Source organism: Haemaphysalis longicornis, unplaced genomic scaffold (genome assembly GCF_048455015.1).
Source record: "Haemaphysalis longicornis isolate Haplotype H1 unplaced genomic scaffold, Haemaphysalis longicornis Haplotype H1 scaffold_9, whole genome shotgun sequence".
Classification (NCBI taxonomy): domain Eukaryota; kingdom Metazoa; phylum Arthropoda; class Arachnida; order Ixodida; family Ixodidae; genus Haemaphysalis; species Haemaphysalis longicornis.
In genome coordinates, this window is record NW_027526460.1 from 56,751,761 (window position 1) to 56,764,388 (window position 12,628).

Below are 12,628 nucleotides of genomic sequence, written 5' to 3' on the forward strand. Positions count from 1 at the left end.
GCGCAAATCGCTCGTTCGTCTAGTTTGTAAGTTCTACCTAATTTGCGTCTGCTTCTGCCAGCCTCCGCCAATCGCAGTGCTTAGCTCATGTGACGACATAGGTTCTGTTGCGGGAAATGAGCTGGTGGGTCGCATGACCATTCCCGTTTTTCCTAATTATGTAGCTTATTTGAGCGAAGTTTACGTTAAAAGTGGTGTCAGTATGATTCTAACGAGACAATCTTTTGAATGAACCAAACTTGTGTTTTCTCTTCATGGCTCCTTTAACTGCTTGCGGCTCTGTTTATGTTGGCACTGCATGTGTTCTCTAACCCTGTCTCTGCAAGGCTCACTTACTGGTAGAGCAGGGGCACGCTATGGGGCAAGACATGGCGGCCCAGCATGCCCAGGACGGACAGCTGATCCCGGAAACGCACTCGATCGTCCTCGTCTTCTTCAGCCACCTCATCTTCATCGCCAGCCTGCGGACATCGGGAGAGGGGGCCCATGTAACAGCCACATCACATAGACACGCCAAACAAAACACTACGCCCAGTTTACGTGCCACGAAGCCCCACACTTCGCGGCAAATATGGGTCATCTCACAGACATACCTCGTTGCACCCACCTGCAACCATTTCGATACCAGGATGCTGTAAAGGTCCGTGGCTAATACATCATTCAAAGAAATTGGTAAGAACACAAATTACGATGACAGGTAATTGGGGTATTCAGAGGCCGGAAAACACACACTCCCACCTCAAACCTCCCTGCCGACATGGAAAGCTGCTTAAATTCCGCTCCCCATTTTCCCTAGATGAGACATCACTGTCCGTCTTGATGAGAAGTGGGATTAAGGTTCTGCTTTACATGATGGGGACAGACAAAGACGCGTCGTTTGGCTCCAGTGTTACCATCAGCCATGGTCTTTTTTGAAGAGGGCACCATGTTCTTGCATCTTCTTACAGAAAAAAAAAACTGCCACTGTCACTAGCAAGGCAACAAGACCAAGCCCCATTCTGTGCCTGAACAGTCTTCCCACAGGTTGCAAGGAACGGATCGTGATGAAGCCAATTTTCATCAGTTGTGATGTAGGTACAGACAAATTATAGAGCGAACCTTTCTACGGCACTTCTGCAAGTTTTTCCTCCGCAAACAAGCGTGATCAATGCAGGAGTTGTCTAAAAATAGCACGGCACAACCTGGGTCGGCCACACGCTCCACTAATGCCGGAGCACCTTCAAGCGGTCTTCTATCACAGCCTGTTGCCATCACCGCTTGGTCTTCCGCGAGCAACCATGTCACAACCCCAGCCACCCATACCAGTGCTCCATCAGCACCCACCTTCGTTAATGGGAACAGCAAAATTCTCACAGGCGCGAGCTTTCGCTCCAGGACTTCCTATGCAGCCAGGCACACACGTAGTACTCCACAATAACGACCAGACAAAAAGATCCGTGCAAGGAATACAGTACATCGGCAGTCCAACTTCCAATACTCACGACATCAAAATTACAACACCACGTATCAGCAATTTTACATGAGGGCCACATATATGAGGCTAAGGAAGCACATCCTTTAGCGAGACTGCAGCAGGACAGTTGAGATCTTGTGCCAAAGAAAGAGGATACAACGAGGAAAGTCAAAGTTATGGCCAACCCTTCCGTACCACTAGTGCCCTTTGCCCTTTGTTGTCGGATCCAGTGCCCTTAGCAGTGACCTGTAACAGCTGCCTCATCAGCTGTCGAGCTCACACATGTACCACACCATCAGCACTCTTACAAGTCATCCCTTCCCGCAAACAGGCTGACCTCCTAAAGGGACACCCAATTTCGGAATCAAGTTGACCCATATCGGTAGATTACAGTGTTGTCGCTACAACTATACCACTTGCAGCAGCGGCAGCAGTTGCGCATTAACACGGGAAATGCCAAAAGTCAAACAGGCATTACTGTTTCCCACACTTTCAACACGATTTGTGGCATACCAAACTGCAAATGCATGGTGCAACAGGATTGGTGGCAAGTGTCGCTCACACCCAGTCTCAAACGTGAGTGAGGGAGCAGGGTGGGTGAGTGAGGTGAGAGAGTTGAAGGAGTTGCGAGAGAGTGAGTGAGTGTGGTGTGAGAGAGTTAATTTAAGTGAGTGAGACGGGGAGTGTGTGTGTGCGCGTGTGGACGTGAGTGAGTGAGTCAGAGACAGAGAGAGAGAAAAGGTGAGGGAAACACCCACGGTTGCCCGCGTGCCGTCTGGGGCGGCCAGTCGGCTACGCAGGTAGAGCTCGAAGACGCGCGTGGTGGCGGCCCTCAGGGGCTCCTCGGGGAACAGGCTGGCCTCCTGCAGGAGGGGAACCCAGGCGTCCAGGATGTGGTCCAGGGCCTCCTGCTGGAGCTCCATGTCCTCCATGCCACTGCACAGGGCCGCCTGGGAGGAGGGGGAGGGAGTGCTAACGGAGTGAGAAAGGCCGCCTGCAGATGATCCACGGCTCACCGACACTGACCGCAATCCACAACTGCTGTTATTGCTCCCATCTCTGCTGCTAATGCCGAGTGGCCACAAGGAGTGGCACTGGTGTTCAGGCTACAGCCGATGACTGCCACAGTGCACCTGCCAAACTCTGGAGGATGTTTGTTTCTCTGCCCCTCATCTTGCACCCTTTCCACAGTGTAGCTGCTATTAAGGCACCGCACGGGCCCTACACAGAACTTGACATGACAACCCGTGGCACAGATAGAGAAAGATAGCACATAAGAAGTGGATGCCCTCCTTTCCACCAGAAACCACTGCTGACATGGCGGCGCAACAGCCAACAAATTAGATACATAGGGTGAGGACCACACGCTCAAAGAAGTCTTTGACATGTTTTAGAACTACCGTATTTACATGATTGTAAGTCGACTTGAATATAGGTCAAACCCCCCCCCCCCCCCCCCAAAAAAAATTGCATCCCCCTTCCAAACCCAACACTGGAGCAGTGGGAGGAGGACCAGCTGACCAGCTCACACCCTCAAGACCAGCAACGACTGGTGGATAGGGCCCGCCGGGCAGCCAAGGACCCAGAGTTCCTGGACTAAGGGGAGACACTGCTCTTAAAAAAACTTTTTTAATTTTTAAGTAAATTCTGTGAAACTTGTCAGACTTGCTGCTTTTCCTCCACTGATTTCAAATATGGCATTATTTTTTTGTTGGTCAATTAGGTCCCGAGATAATTATAGGTAATTAACCATTTTTGGAGGAACAATAGACAAAACTGTGTTGGTAAGAAAACTGTAATCTTTACATTTTCCAATACTATGAACACTGGTGAGTGCACTAAGACAATCAGTTTTTTTATGCGTCGCTTGGAACTAATTTTACAGCTCATTAAACCTTGGTGGCAACACTGGCAAGGAGCCATTTTGAGTGCCAACTTCAAACACTGAAGTTTAATGAGCTGTAAAATTAGTTCCAAGTGACGCATAAAAAACTGATTGTCTTATTGCACTCACCAGTGTTCATAGTATTGGAAAATGTAAAGATTACAGTTTTCTTACCAACACAGTTTTGTCTATTGTTCCTCCAAAAATGGTTAATTACCTATAATTATCTCGGGACCTAATTGACCAACTAAAAAAATAATGCCATATTTGAAATCAGTGGAGGAAAAGCAGCAAGTCTGACAAGTTTCACAGAATTTACTTAAAAATTAAAAGAAATAATTTTAAGAGGGGTGTCCCCCCTAAGGAGGCCTCCCACAATGGAACTCATACAGTTGAATAAATGTTTATTCCTCCTCCTCCTCTCTCTCAAAAAGAAAAATGAATGTGAGGGCGCTGCCTAAAAAAATCATATAGCAAAGAGAAGCTTCCGTCAACTTCCATCAATGATCGCGGCTCTTCCATCAATGATCGATGCTCCCACAAGAGCCGTGCAGTCGTGGTGCACGCAGTAGATGTTAAAAGAGAAAAGCTTTTGTATAAGCACGTGGAATGACCATGCGCCGTGGGTTGAGCAGGAAACTTTATTCCCAATCATGAGACCACATTCGCTGCGAGATGACAACCATCGAAGCAACCGGCAGCTGCCACTGTCATGCGATACCAAAACAAACATAGCGGCTGACAGAAGCGGCCACGCGCGATTTCCTTTTATTTGTGAGTACGTTACCCGCACTCAAGAAGCATTTTGTTCGTCTCTAGTAAACAAAATAGGTATTACCAAATCCCTTGATTCAATGCACGGTGCTAACGTAGCCACATCACATCACATTGTTCCATACACTTCTGAATGCAATGATGGGAGGTTAGTTGCTCTGAGTACGGTGGATAAAGAAAGGGCACGCCAACTTGCAAAGTCGGCCTCACCTTTATTCATGCCAGAATGTATGCAATGGTAAATTAACACACTACGCTTCGCCCATAACCATGGAAAAGAGGGTGCAAAGCTGTCCCCACCTCGTAGCACCCCTAATTTCTCATTTCTCTTGCCGTTACTAGCGGTACACAGTTCGATTTCAATTCTAGGTCGACCCCCCAACACTGGATTGTCAAATTGGAAAAAAAAAAAAAAAAAAAAAAGTCGAACTACAATCGTGTAAATACAGTATGCTTTCCTCAAATTTACTGAATTGGCCCTCGCGCCATGTTCACAATTACAAGTAAAGTGCAGAGCAGCGATGGGTGAAGTGCTCACCTGGATGCTTACATGGTGATGTGAGTGGTGTGCTTTCATATCATGTGTGATATCCTGATGTCCTGTCATAGAGCATGATAGGTGCCGATTGTGACTTGTGCCATGTTAGACGATAAGGCCTTCATATGGGACCTCAGGCCTTGAATGGGACCTCACCTCAGTCTAAGGGATGCCAAATATCATCAAATATTGCTCAGCCACCTTGTCAACTTGCATCCCATTGTGTGATCATCATAAAGATAGCTGCAGAATAGCTTACTCATTTGTTTTCATGACGCATAAAATTTTTATGGGGGCTTTAAACGAGCTTCTTATTCTTCTATGAGCTGATGATTACTGAAGCCTAGTTGAGAACTTTTAAATTTAAATTTTCCCAACATTCACTTAAATTCAAAAATATTCTCTCTGATTCGAAATTATTCAAACAAGACCATTATTCATTTTGTGTCCACATCAAAAGCCGAAATCCCCTGTGGTTTGCAGCATACACTGCAAGTGAGCAAAACCTATTAGCTTGAAACCCGTTGATACAAGCGCTGTAATACACACCGAAGTGTGAGTTGCACAGAAAAGTGAACAACGCTGGTGCTCCGAGCCCCATTGCTAATGATGATGATGATTGTGTGGTTTATCACGTTTACGCTACACAGGCGATAAGGTGCGCCATAGTCCTAGAGGGCTCTGGATTAATTTTGACCATATTGGGATCTTTCACGTGTGCCGAAATCTCGAATACACGGACGTTTTTGCTTTTTGCTTCCGGCAGAAAAGTGACCACCTTGGCCGGGAATCGAACCCACATCCTTGGGTCTCAGCAGCACAACGCCTTAGCACCAAACCCTGTTGCCAAGATAAACGGCTAAACTTGCTCCATAACGCTGGCATCGCTCTGTGGAACAGTACAGGTGTACCAGAATTATAATAGTCGCGAGAGCCCCTCCTCCCCCGGAAGCAGTGGCACGGCACGGAAGGCCTCGTCCAACGGGGGACCGACCTGGTGCGGCTGCAGGAGGCAGCAGGCGAGGTCGCAGAGGGCCTCGAGGTAGGGGGTGTGTGCCTGCGGGGGCAGCAGGGCCGGCGGGTGGAACAGGGCCAGGCGGGCCAGCAGCTGGGGGACCCCGGGGCGGGGGGGCCGCACCGCCATGAGCTCCAGCAGGCCCCCCTGCAGGAAGCGCCCCAGGTGGGCCCCCCGCTGCTCCCGCTCCCCTCCTCCGGCCCCCGCTCCGCTCAGGGTGGCCAGCTGCAGCAGGCACTGCAGGGCCACGTGCGCCAGCTCCCCGTCGTGGCCCAGCGACCCGTACAGCTGCGCCAGTGGGCAGGGAGGGCACCGGTTACGACTGACGGAACAGCCGCCCCTCCCTACGAGCATTGAATTAGAAAAGTAGCACGTACTGAAGCGTTTGCATGCAAGGGGCACCTTTTCACTTTGCCGCAAGAATGATTCTCTTCTCAATTTGGGGTTTCAGCACAGCAGGGTTCTAGGGAAATGCAACCACTACCTACATGCAGGGCTGCATCACCTTTGCAACGGAGAGAAGAACTGACAGAGAAGGTAAGATCAGCTCAAACTAAACTGGTGCAAAGGCCGAAGGGCAGTGGTGGCTGTTTCCAGACCATTCCTCCTGATCTCCAAAACCCCCAGTGTCGGAAACTTTGCAAATCTTATCGTGTTGCTGCCGTTGTCCAGTGACAGATGGCCTAACAAGCACCGAAATCGCAGCATCAAATTGTTTGCGTGCCCTATCACTTCCTGGTTGCAGTGTATTGTTGTCCTGCTTCACTTTCGTTAGTTCGAACTCATTAATTCAAACGGAGACAGCTTCCCCTTGCGGTTCGAATTAACGAGCTTTTGCCGTATAATCAGCGGAGGGAACTCGGATGTGCTCTCTGATGCAGCACAAAGTTAAAGAGGGAGAATCTGGTCGCACCTCAACAAAACAAAATATACACACATGAAGAAAAAAAAACATACTTGCGAAATACAAACAAGGCAAAATGCACAGAAACTGTGTACACCGATATGCTCAGCGTTTTGTAATTCCCACACAAACCTACGCTCTCATGTTTCCCCATAGCATGAGCGCAGCACATGAACACATTAGTTCTTCTTCATTTTTTTTTTCAATCACAAAAAAGGATTTGGTAGCCACGTATTGAAGCTTCCTGGGGCTACGGAGTAATTAAGCCCGATAGCACAGAATTCGCTAATTTGTAGGTGATCTCACGAATTCTGACTTGTTAGCCAAGCTTGCTTATTAAGGGTGTCTAGCTACAGTGGGCAGTGAATCCGACCAAGGCACACCACTCAGCCCACTCACCTGCAGCAGGAGCTGTGGAGTTTCATCGAAGGCACCCTTCCACTCGGGGCCCGGTCGAAGCGTCGGATTCTGCTGCGACTCAAAGAGACCCACCAGCTTGCGAGGCACTGGGCACCACGAGTGAAGGAGAACTTGCTGCTTTTGCAAACGAGAGAATCCCTACCGAAGGAAGATGCTAAACTAGGCTTTCTTTTCAATCCCTTGCCTGGCATCGCCAGCTTTAGGGCCGTGTGCATGACATAACTGGTAACTGACTCCAACTGTAGAAACTCTGGCTTATTTAGCAGGAAAGTGCTAATGTTTCGCTAATTCTGTGAAAAGCTGTTGCAATAGCGAGACACGTTTTGCCTAGCCATGATACAACAGGAGACTACCTCACGCTCAAGATTGACACCTAGGTACCTTTAATACCTATAGGATGCTACGCACACACACATGCTCCTGCCCTCTCAACCTGCATTTCAGTATAAAAGTGCTTTCAGATGTCACATCAGGAGGCAGCAGGGCATTGAAACTGTCATGCAATGGAGAACAGTGCATATATTAGGCGTATCAAACGAGGGCCGTGATCCAGTTGACCATTCCGTCCTCCAGTATCTGGTCGAAGCCCGTCTCCATTCAGCCCGTGCCCCCGAGCAGAGAGCGGAAGAGGATACGGAGCATGGCAAACTGGAAGTTCCAGGAGAGCAGCTGCTCAGAGAGGAGGAGCAGGCGGCGGAGAAGGCTCCGGTGCTCGGGCCGGATGGGACGTCCCGGGCCCAGGCCGCTGGCTGCCTCCCGCAGGCCCTGCTGGCAGAACTGGAACACCTTGCGCAGGTGGTTGGTCTGGGGGGGAAGAGGAAGAATCGAGGATCACTACGGCTCTCTTGGCTTCTAAAATAACACAAGACACTTCCAGCAGCTTAAAGGGGCCATGCAGACGTTTTATTCGAAAGATTCGGTGTTTTATAGTGCCCTCAGCACTTGTTCAGCACTAAATACTGCTTTATTTACTGACAAATTAATCAATTTAAGTTAAAATTTTGATTTTCGCACTAAATTGTGTGTTTTCGTGATGTCTGCAATGACACCATATGTGCTGGGGAACCACGTTTACCGTTAGTCAACCTATACCACGGTGGCCTGTTTTCTGCCTTTGCTTTGTTTTTTACTGTACTTGTACCTGGCTTGTTTTTGTTAATGTAGAAAATAATCATTTCATAAAACATGGTGTTCGCTCGACAAATATGGTCACATGAGAAACCGTCGCTTACGCCAATCGGCCAGTGTCATCTGAGACAACCCCAAAGTGTCGCAGTGCTGTGCAGCTAAAACAGCATAGTGCACGCAGTACCAACCGCAGTACGCATTGGTACTTCTATGCTAACGTGTACTTTTGTAACTTCCACTGTTTAACCCACCATTTTTACTGCTACAAAAGAATGTGCCCTAAATGTAAGCGCAAATATCTAGTTCGGCAAGCTTATAAGCCATGCATTTGCATTTGCTTTTGCCGGCTTCAGCCAATCGCAGAGCTGGCACATATCACATCATAGATTCTGTTGCGGGAAATGAGCTAGTGAGTCACATGGCCATTCCCTTTCTTCCTAATTATGTAGCTTATATGAGCGAAGTTTACGTTAAAAGTGGGGTCAGTATGATTCTAACGAGACAATCTTTCGAATGAACCAAACTAGTGTTTTGTCTGCATGGCCCCTTTAAAACACAGAACAAAGCATTGGGGGAGAAAGTGTTATTGAGGGATTCTCAAAGCCCACCTGATGGTATGCATCAATCACTGCACTGAAAAGCAGGGCCACAAAACTGCCCATTACGCCCCACTGTATGGGCCACTAACAAGGTTGTGCGGGAAGAGAGAGGAGCACAGTCAGTGCTGGAATCATTTAGAGTGGGCAACAAAAACCGCTCTTAAAGTTTTAAGGAAAAAAATTAGTCCGCGGGTTCTAACTTTACATTCACGCATGTCACTCTCAACCTCTTTGCCTCAATATATTGCAACATCAAGACGCCTAGACAGCTTTGCTTGTATTTTCACATTAAGGAATACCGTAACAGTGAGTGGATATTTTTAATGCACTATTTTTCTTTGTCATAGCTACTACGCTGTTACTGCTACGTTCCAATGGGGAAACAGTCATTGACCATGACCCTCCATACCATGGTTTATTCTTCGCATGTGCGGACCCAGATTCAATTTCCCGTACCCGTAAAATATTGGCATCCAAGACAAGACCCACTCCTTAGCATTTCACTTCTTTTTGTAGAGCTCCAGTTGACAATCTGGACAGCAAAAATTGCAGTAGCCCAGTAGGTAAGAGAGGCAAATGTTTCCTGAAACAAGGCAAGCTGCAGTTTATGCCGTGAGAGATCCTGTGCATGCATGAATCCAAACATACATGCAAGGACTATTATATTTTAGAAAATTTAGCTCTTTGGATGCTACATTCAAGCCCCCTTTTGAATTCCTAGAAATTGTTGCCCTTCTGCGAGTCTATCACTACACGAACCACACAAGTCCTCTTCCAGTCTAGTCCCACAAGGAATAAGCCCATAATGATAGTCACAAAACCACCAAAGTGGGTACGACTCACTTCGAAGGCCTTCTTGGCCCTGAGGTGGACCTCCCACGTGAGGCCAACGTCGGTTGCTCGTGTGGAGCTGGAGAATTCGACCAGCAGGGCACTCAACAGGGAACAGCCAGTGGATTGCTGGAAAGGAGAAGAAGAGCCCCCCAGGGGGCCGTTACGCTCACTTGGCATCCTGCCTCCCCCTCCAAAAAAAAAAAGCAGGCAGAAAAAAGCGATGGAGATTAAAGTTGCCGCATGTTGGCAAGAAAAGCAGTGCTGACTGATCGCACAGAAAATAAAGCAGTGGGTACTCTGCGCGCACAGATGAAACTATGCACTATGAACACTTCGGTTTGCCAGAGACATTCACGTACGTAACCACTGTAGTTGGAAAAACTTGTTTCCTGCCCTATAAGAGACTAGTCATCTGTGGAACAGGAGTAACTTGTTTTTTGCTATTAAATACCCCTTGGTTACTCTGGGGGAAAAAAAGAAAAGGAGAGGTACAGCAGTTTTTTTTATTTGGAAGAGTAGCACAGCTTTTGCTTTTTCATGTTAATATGCCTGAATTATCTCGTAAAGCTTCCTGTCTTCATTGCACCGGAATGCAAACATGTGCACACACACATATATGTACAGAGACGTTCACAGTGCATAATCCCAGGTGTCCACTGTACATATGCTGCCTCCCGATGCCAAATACTAAGGGACAACCTTTTGCCACTCACAATTGGCACTTGCACACACAGTGAGACACTCCCCCATTGCTGAGCAAGCAAACTGACCCGGTAAACTGCAGGGCACACTGCAGGGGAGGAAGGACTCACAAATCAACCACACGACGAGTACTGTGGGAGCACCTTTGACATTTCCCTGCAACGCCTTCTACTAGCAGACAGGCACAGGTTGAAACAAGAAACAGCACAAACCGCTTTGTGGAAGCGTTCATCTAGACTAGGCAAGCTTGGTGGACAGGAAAATTGTGAGCACGGCCCACCAAATGAAGCTTCTTTCCTTGGTAACACCTGTGTCTGCTAATCAGGTACAGGTGCTTCTTCTTTTTCTGTCAAATTCCACACAGGCACAGTTTCTCGTCAACCTGCTGCCCTTGTGCCGTGTTGCCTGGCGGGCCAACCAGTGAAGGAATGTAAACCAGGAGGAGGGATGGGGCGAGAGAAAAACGCACCAGTGCCGAGTCCCCCGAGGCCACCATGTGGGCGGCCTGCTGGAGCAGCTCGTCCAGGGCCTCTGGTCCGCTGTCCACACTGGCCCGCTTGGAGCCCAGGGCAAGCACCAGGGCCAGCTCCTCGCGCACATAGTTCTCCATGCTGAACACGCGCAAGCACACGTGCCACGCAAAAGCTTGTCAGGACGGGCAGGAGCTCGGCCTTTTCTGGCGGACAGGTAATGCCACAATACGTGCCAGCAGCGGAAACTATTTGGGTTGGAGAGAAAGTTGAGCCCTGCCCTTTCCATTCTGTTATCGGTACTTGCTACTCTTGTCCAGCAGTGCGCTAGACGGGTTCAGCTATGCCATCACGAGCCTCTTTAGAGGAGCACCAATATGGCTACATTTGAGCAGGACAACGGCAAGTTCTCGTCTTGTTGCAGAAGCTAGTCAGAGAAGACACGTCCACTGGACACCAGTTTCAAATGCTAGCACTCGGCTGTCATTTCACCCCTGCAAGTGTAGGTAGTTAGCGATTGCAGACTACCTAAAATATCTCACAACTCATAGCCAACCTATAAAGGAATTGCACATTACAAGCAGCTTAATGGCACTGCTGAGTCAAGCAAAGGCTTTGTTTTAAAGCGATCAAACACGTGATCAGAACGTGCTCCCATTCGTGTTGTCTAGTTGAATGCACCGACAAAGCAAGCACCTGGCAGAAAGCTTTTTTCATCCCCTATATCGTGAAGTAGGATAGTTTACAAAGTTCTGCCACTTCGTCCACCTCCATAAGAACGTAGCGACACACTGCCCTTTTTTGTGACATTAGAGAGTTTTAGCTGACCGTTTCTGACGGTCCACTCCGATAGCAAGTGGGAGCGTCACTGCGCAGGTGTGGCACACTCCGGTGCAAGTGGTGTTACCGGAGCGGGGCCCCACTCCACTCACTGGACTTGCTGAGTGAACCGTCACGGCTGCTTACGCTACCGCGCGTAATTCTAAGATGGCTGCCCCCAGCAACGCGAGCTCACTACTGCGAACTCCATTTGTTCAGTTGAAATGTGAGCGACGAAACCGCGAAAGCGTTTCCGAATAGGCAAAGGTGTCACACTCCTCAACTAAGCTTAGAACGGACTGAAAAATGTAGACCAAAGCACGAGCCTACTTCTATGCTGTTCCCAGAAATACAGCCGTGGTGTCTCAACCATTCCATAGTGTCAGCGACTAAATTACTGCATTTACTCGATTCTAAGCACCCCTTTTTTCCCCAATTGCAATGCCCAGAGTGAAGGGGATGCTTGCATTCGAAAAACCTGAATTACCCCCCCCCCCCCCCCCCCTCCTAGGCCACTTTTTTTTCGAGGTCGTATCTCGACGAGACGGGCGCAAGGAATAATGTTGTATTTGGTGACCATTTAAAAGAAAAATAGGTAGAGATAGTGAAGCCACTCAGTCACACTCACAACCATTCGAGTCAATTGTGCCGGTTGGGCCGCCGCTTTCACTATCCCCCAGCAGGTCTTCTTCTGTTCCATTAAGACTTTCGTGACCGTGCCTATTCCCATCGATAGAATGCTATCGATGAATACAAACTCAAATTTTGGCGTTCTCTGAGCGCTTCTGGACCGCTCACGCCATCGAAATGGTAAAGGAGAAAGTATTTTATCAGTTCTGCTTTCGAGTTTTGCTCTTCCACCGCGTGGGGGATTTTTAAATGTCCTTCGCCGCCAGGGAAACGAGCTCACGTGGTTTCAGCTATGGCGCCGCCGCCGCTCACCGATCCTTCGCGTAAACGGCGAATTTCGACAGATTTTGATGAACTGAGCTTGAATCTGTGCACGATGGTAGCAGCACAGAAACGGAAGGTGACTTCGATTCGTCAGGCTTTCCTGCGGTCAGCGAAAGTGCATCAAGTCGCCTTG

The 12,628-nt window shown here is 48.6% G+C and overlaps 1 protein-coding gene across 2 annotated transcripts in view; it reads right to left on the bottom strand.

Annotated features, from left to right (window-relative positions):
- LOC144151865 (exportin-4-like) overlaps nucleotides 1-12,628 on the bottom strand; it is a 39,336-nt gene that overhangs the window by 22,670 nt on the left and 4,038 nt on the right. For both annotated transcript variants that reach the window (XM_077683024.1, XM_077683022.1), the window contains exons 4-10: nucleotides 10,722-10,863; nucleotides 9,560-9,676; nucleotides 7,625-7,793; nucleotides 6,969-7,075; nucleotides 5,645-5,953; nucleotides 2,212-2,403; nucleotides 337-461 (exon numbers count right to left, since the gene is read on the bottom strand). In XM_077683024.1, coding sequence (XP_077539150.1) covers nucleotides 337-461; nucleotides 2,212-2,403; nucleotides 5,645-5,953; nucleotides 6,969-7,075; nucleotides 7,625-7,793; nucleotides 9,560-9,676; nucleotides 10,722-10,863 — 1,161 coding nt within the window. The remainder of the gene's footprint in view (nucleotides 1-336; nucleotides 462-2,211; nucleotides 2,404-5,644; nucleotides 5,954-6,968; nucleotides 7,076-7,624; nucleotides 7,794-9,559; nucleotides 9,677-10,721; nucleotides 10,864-12,628) is intronic.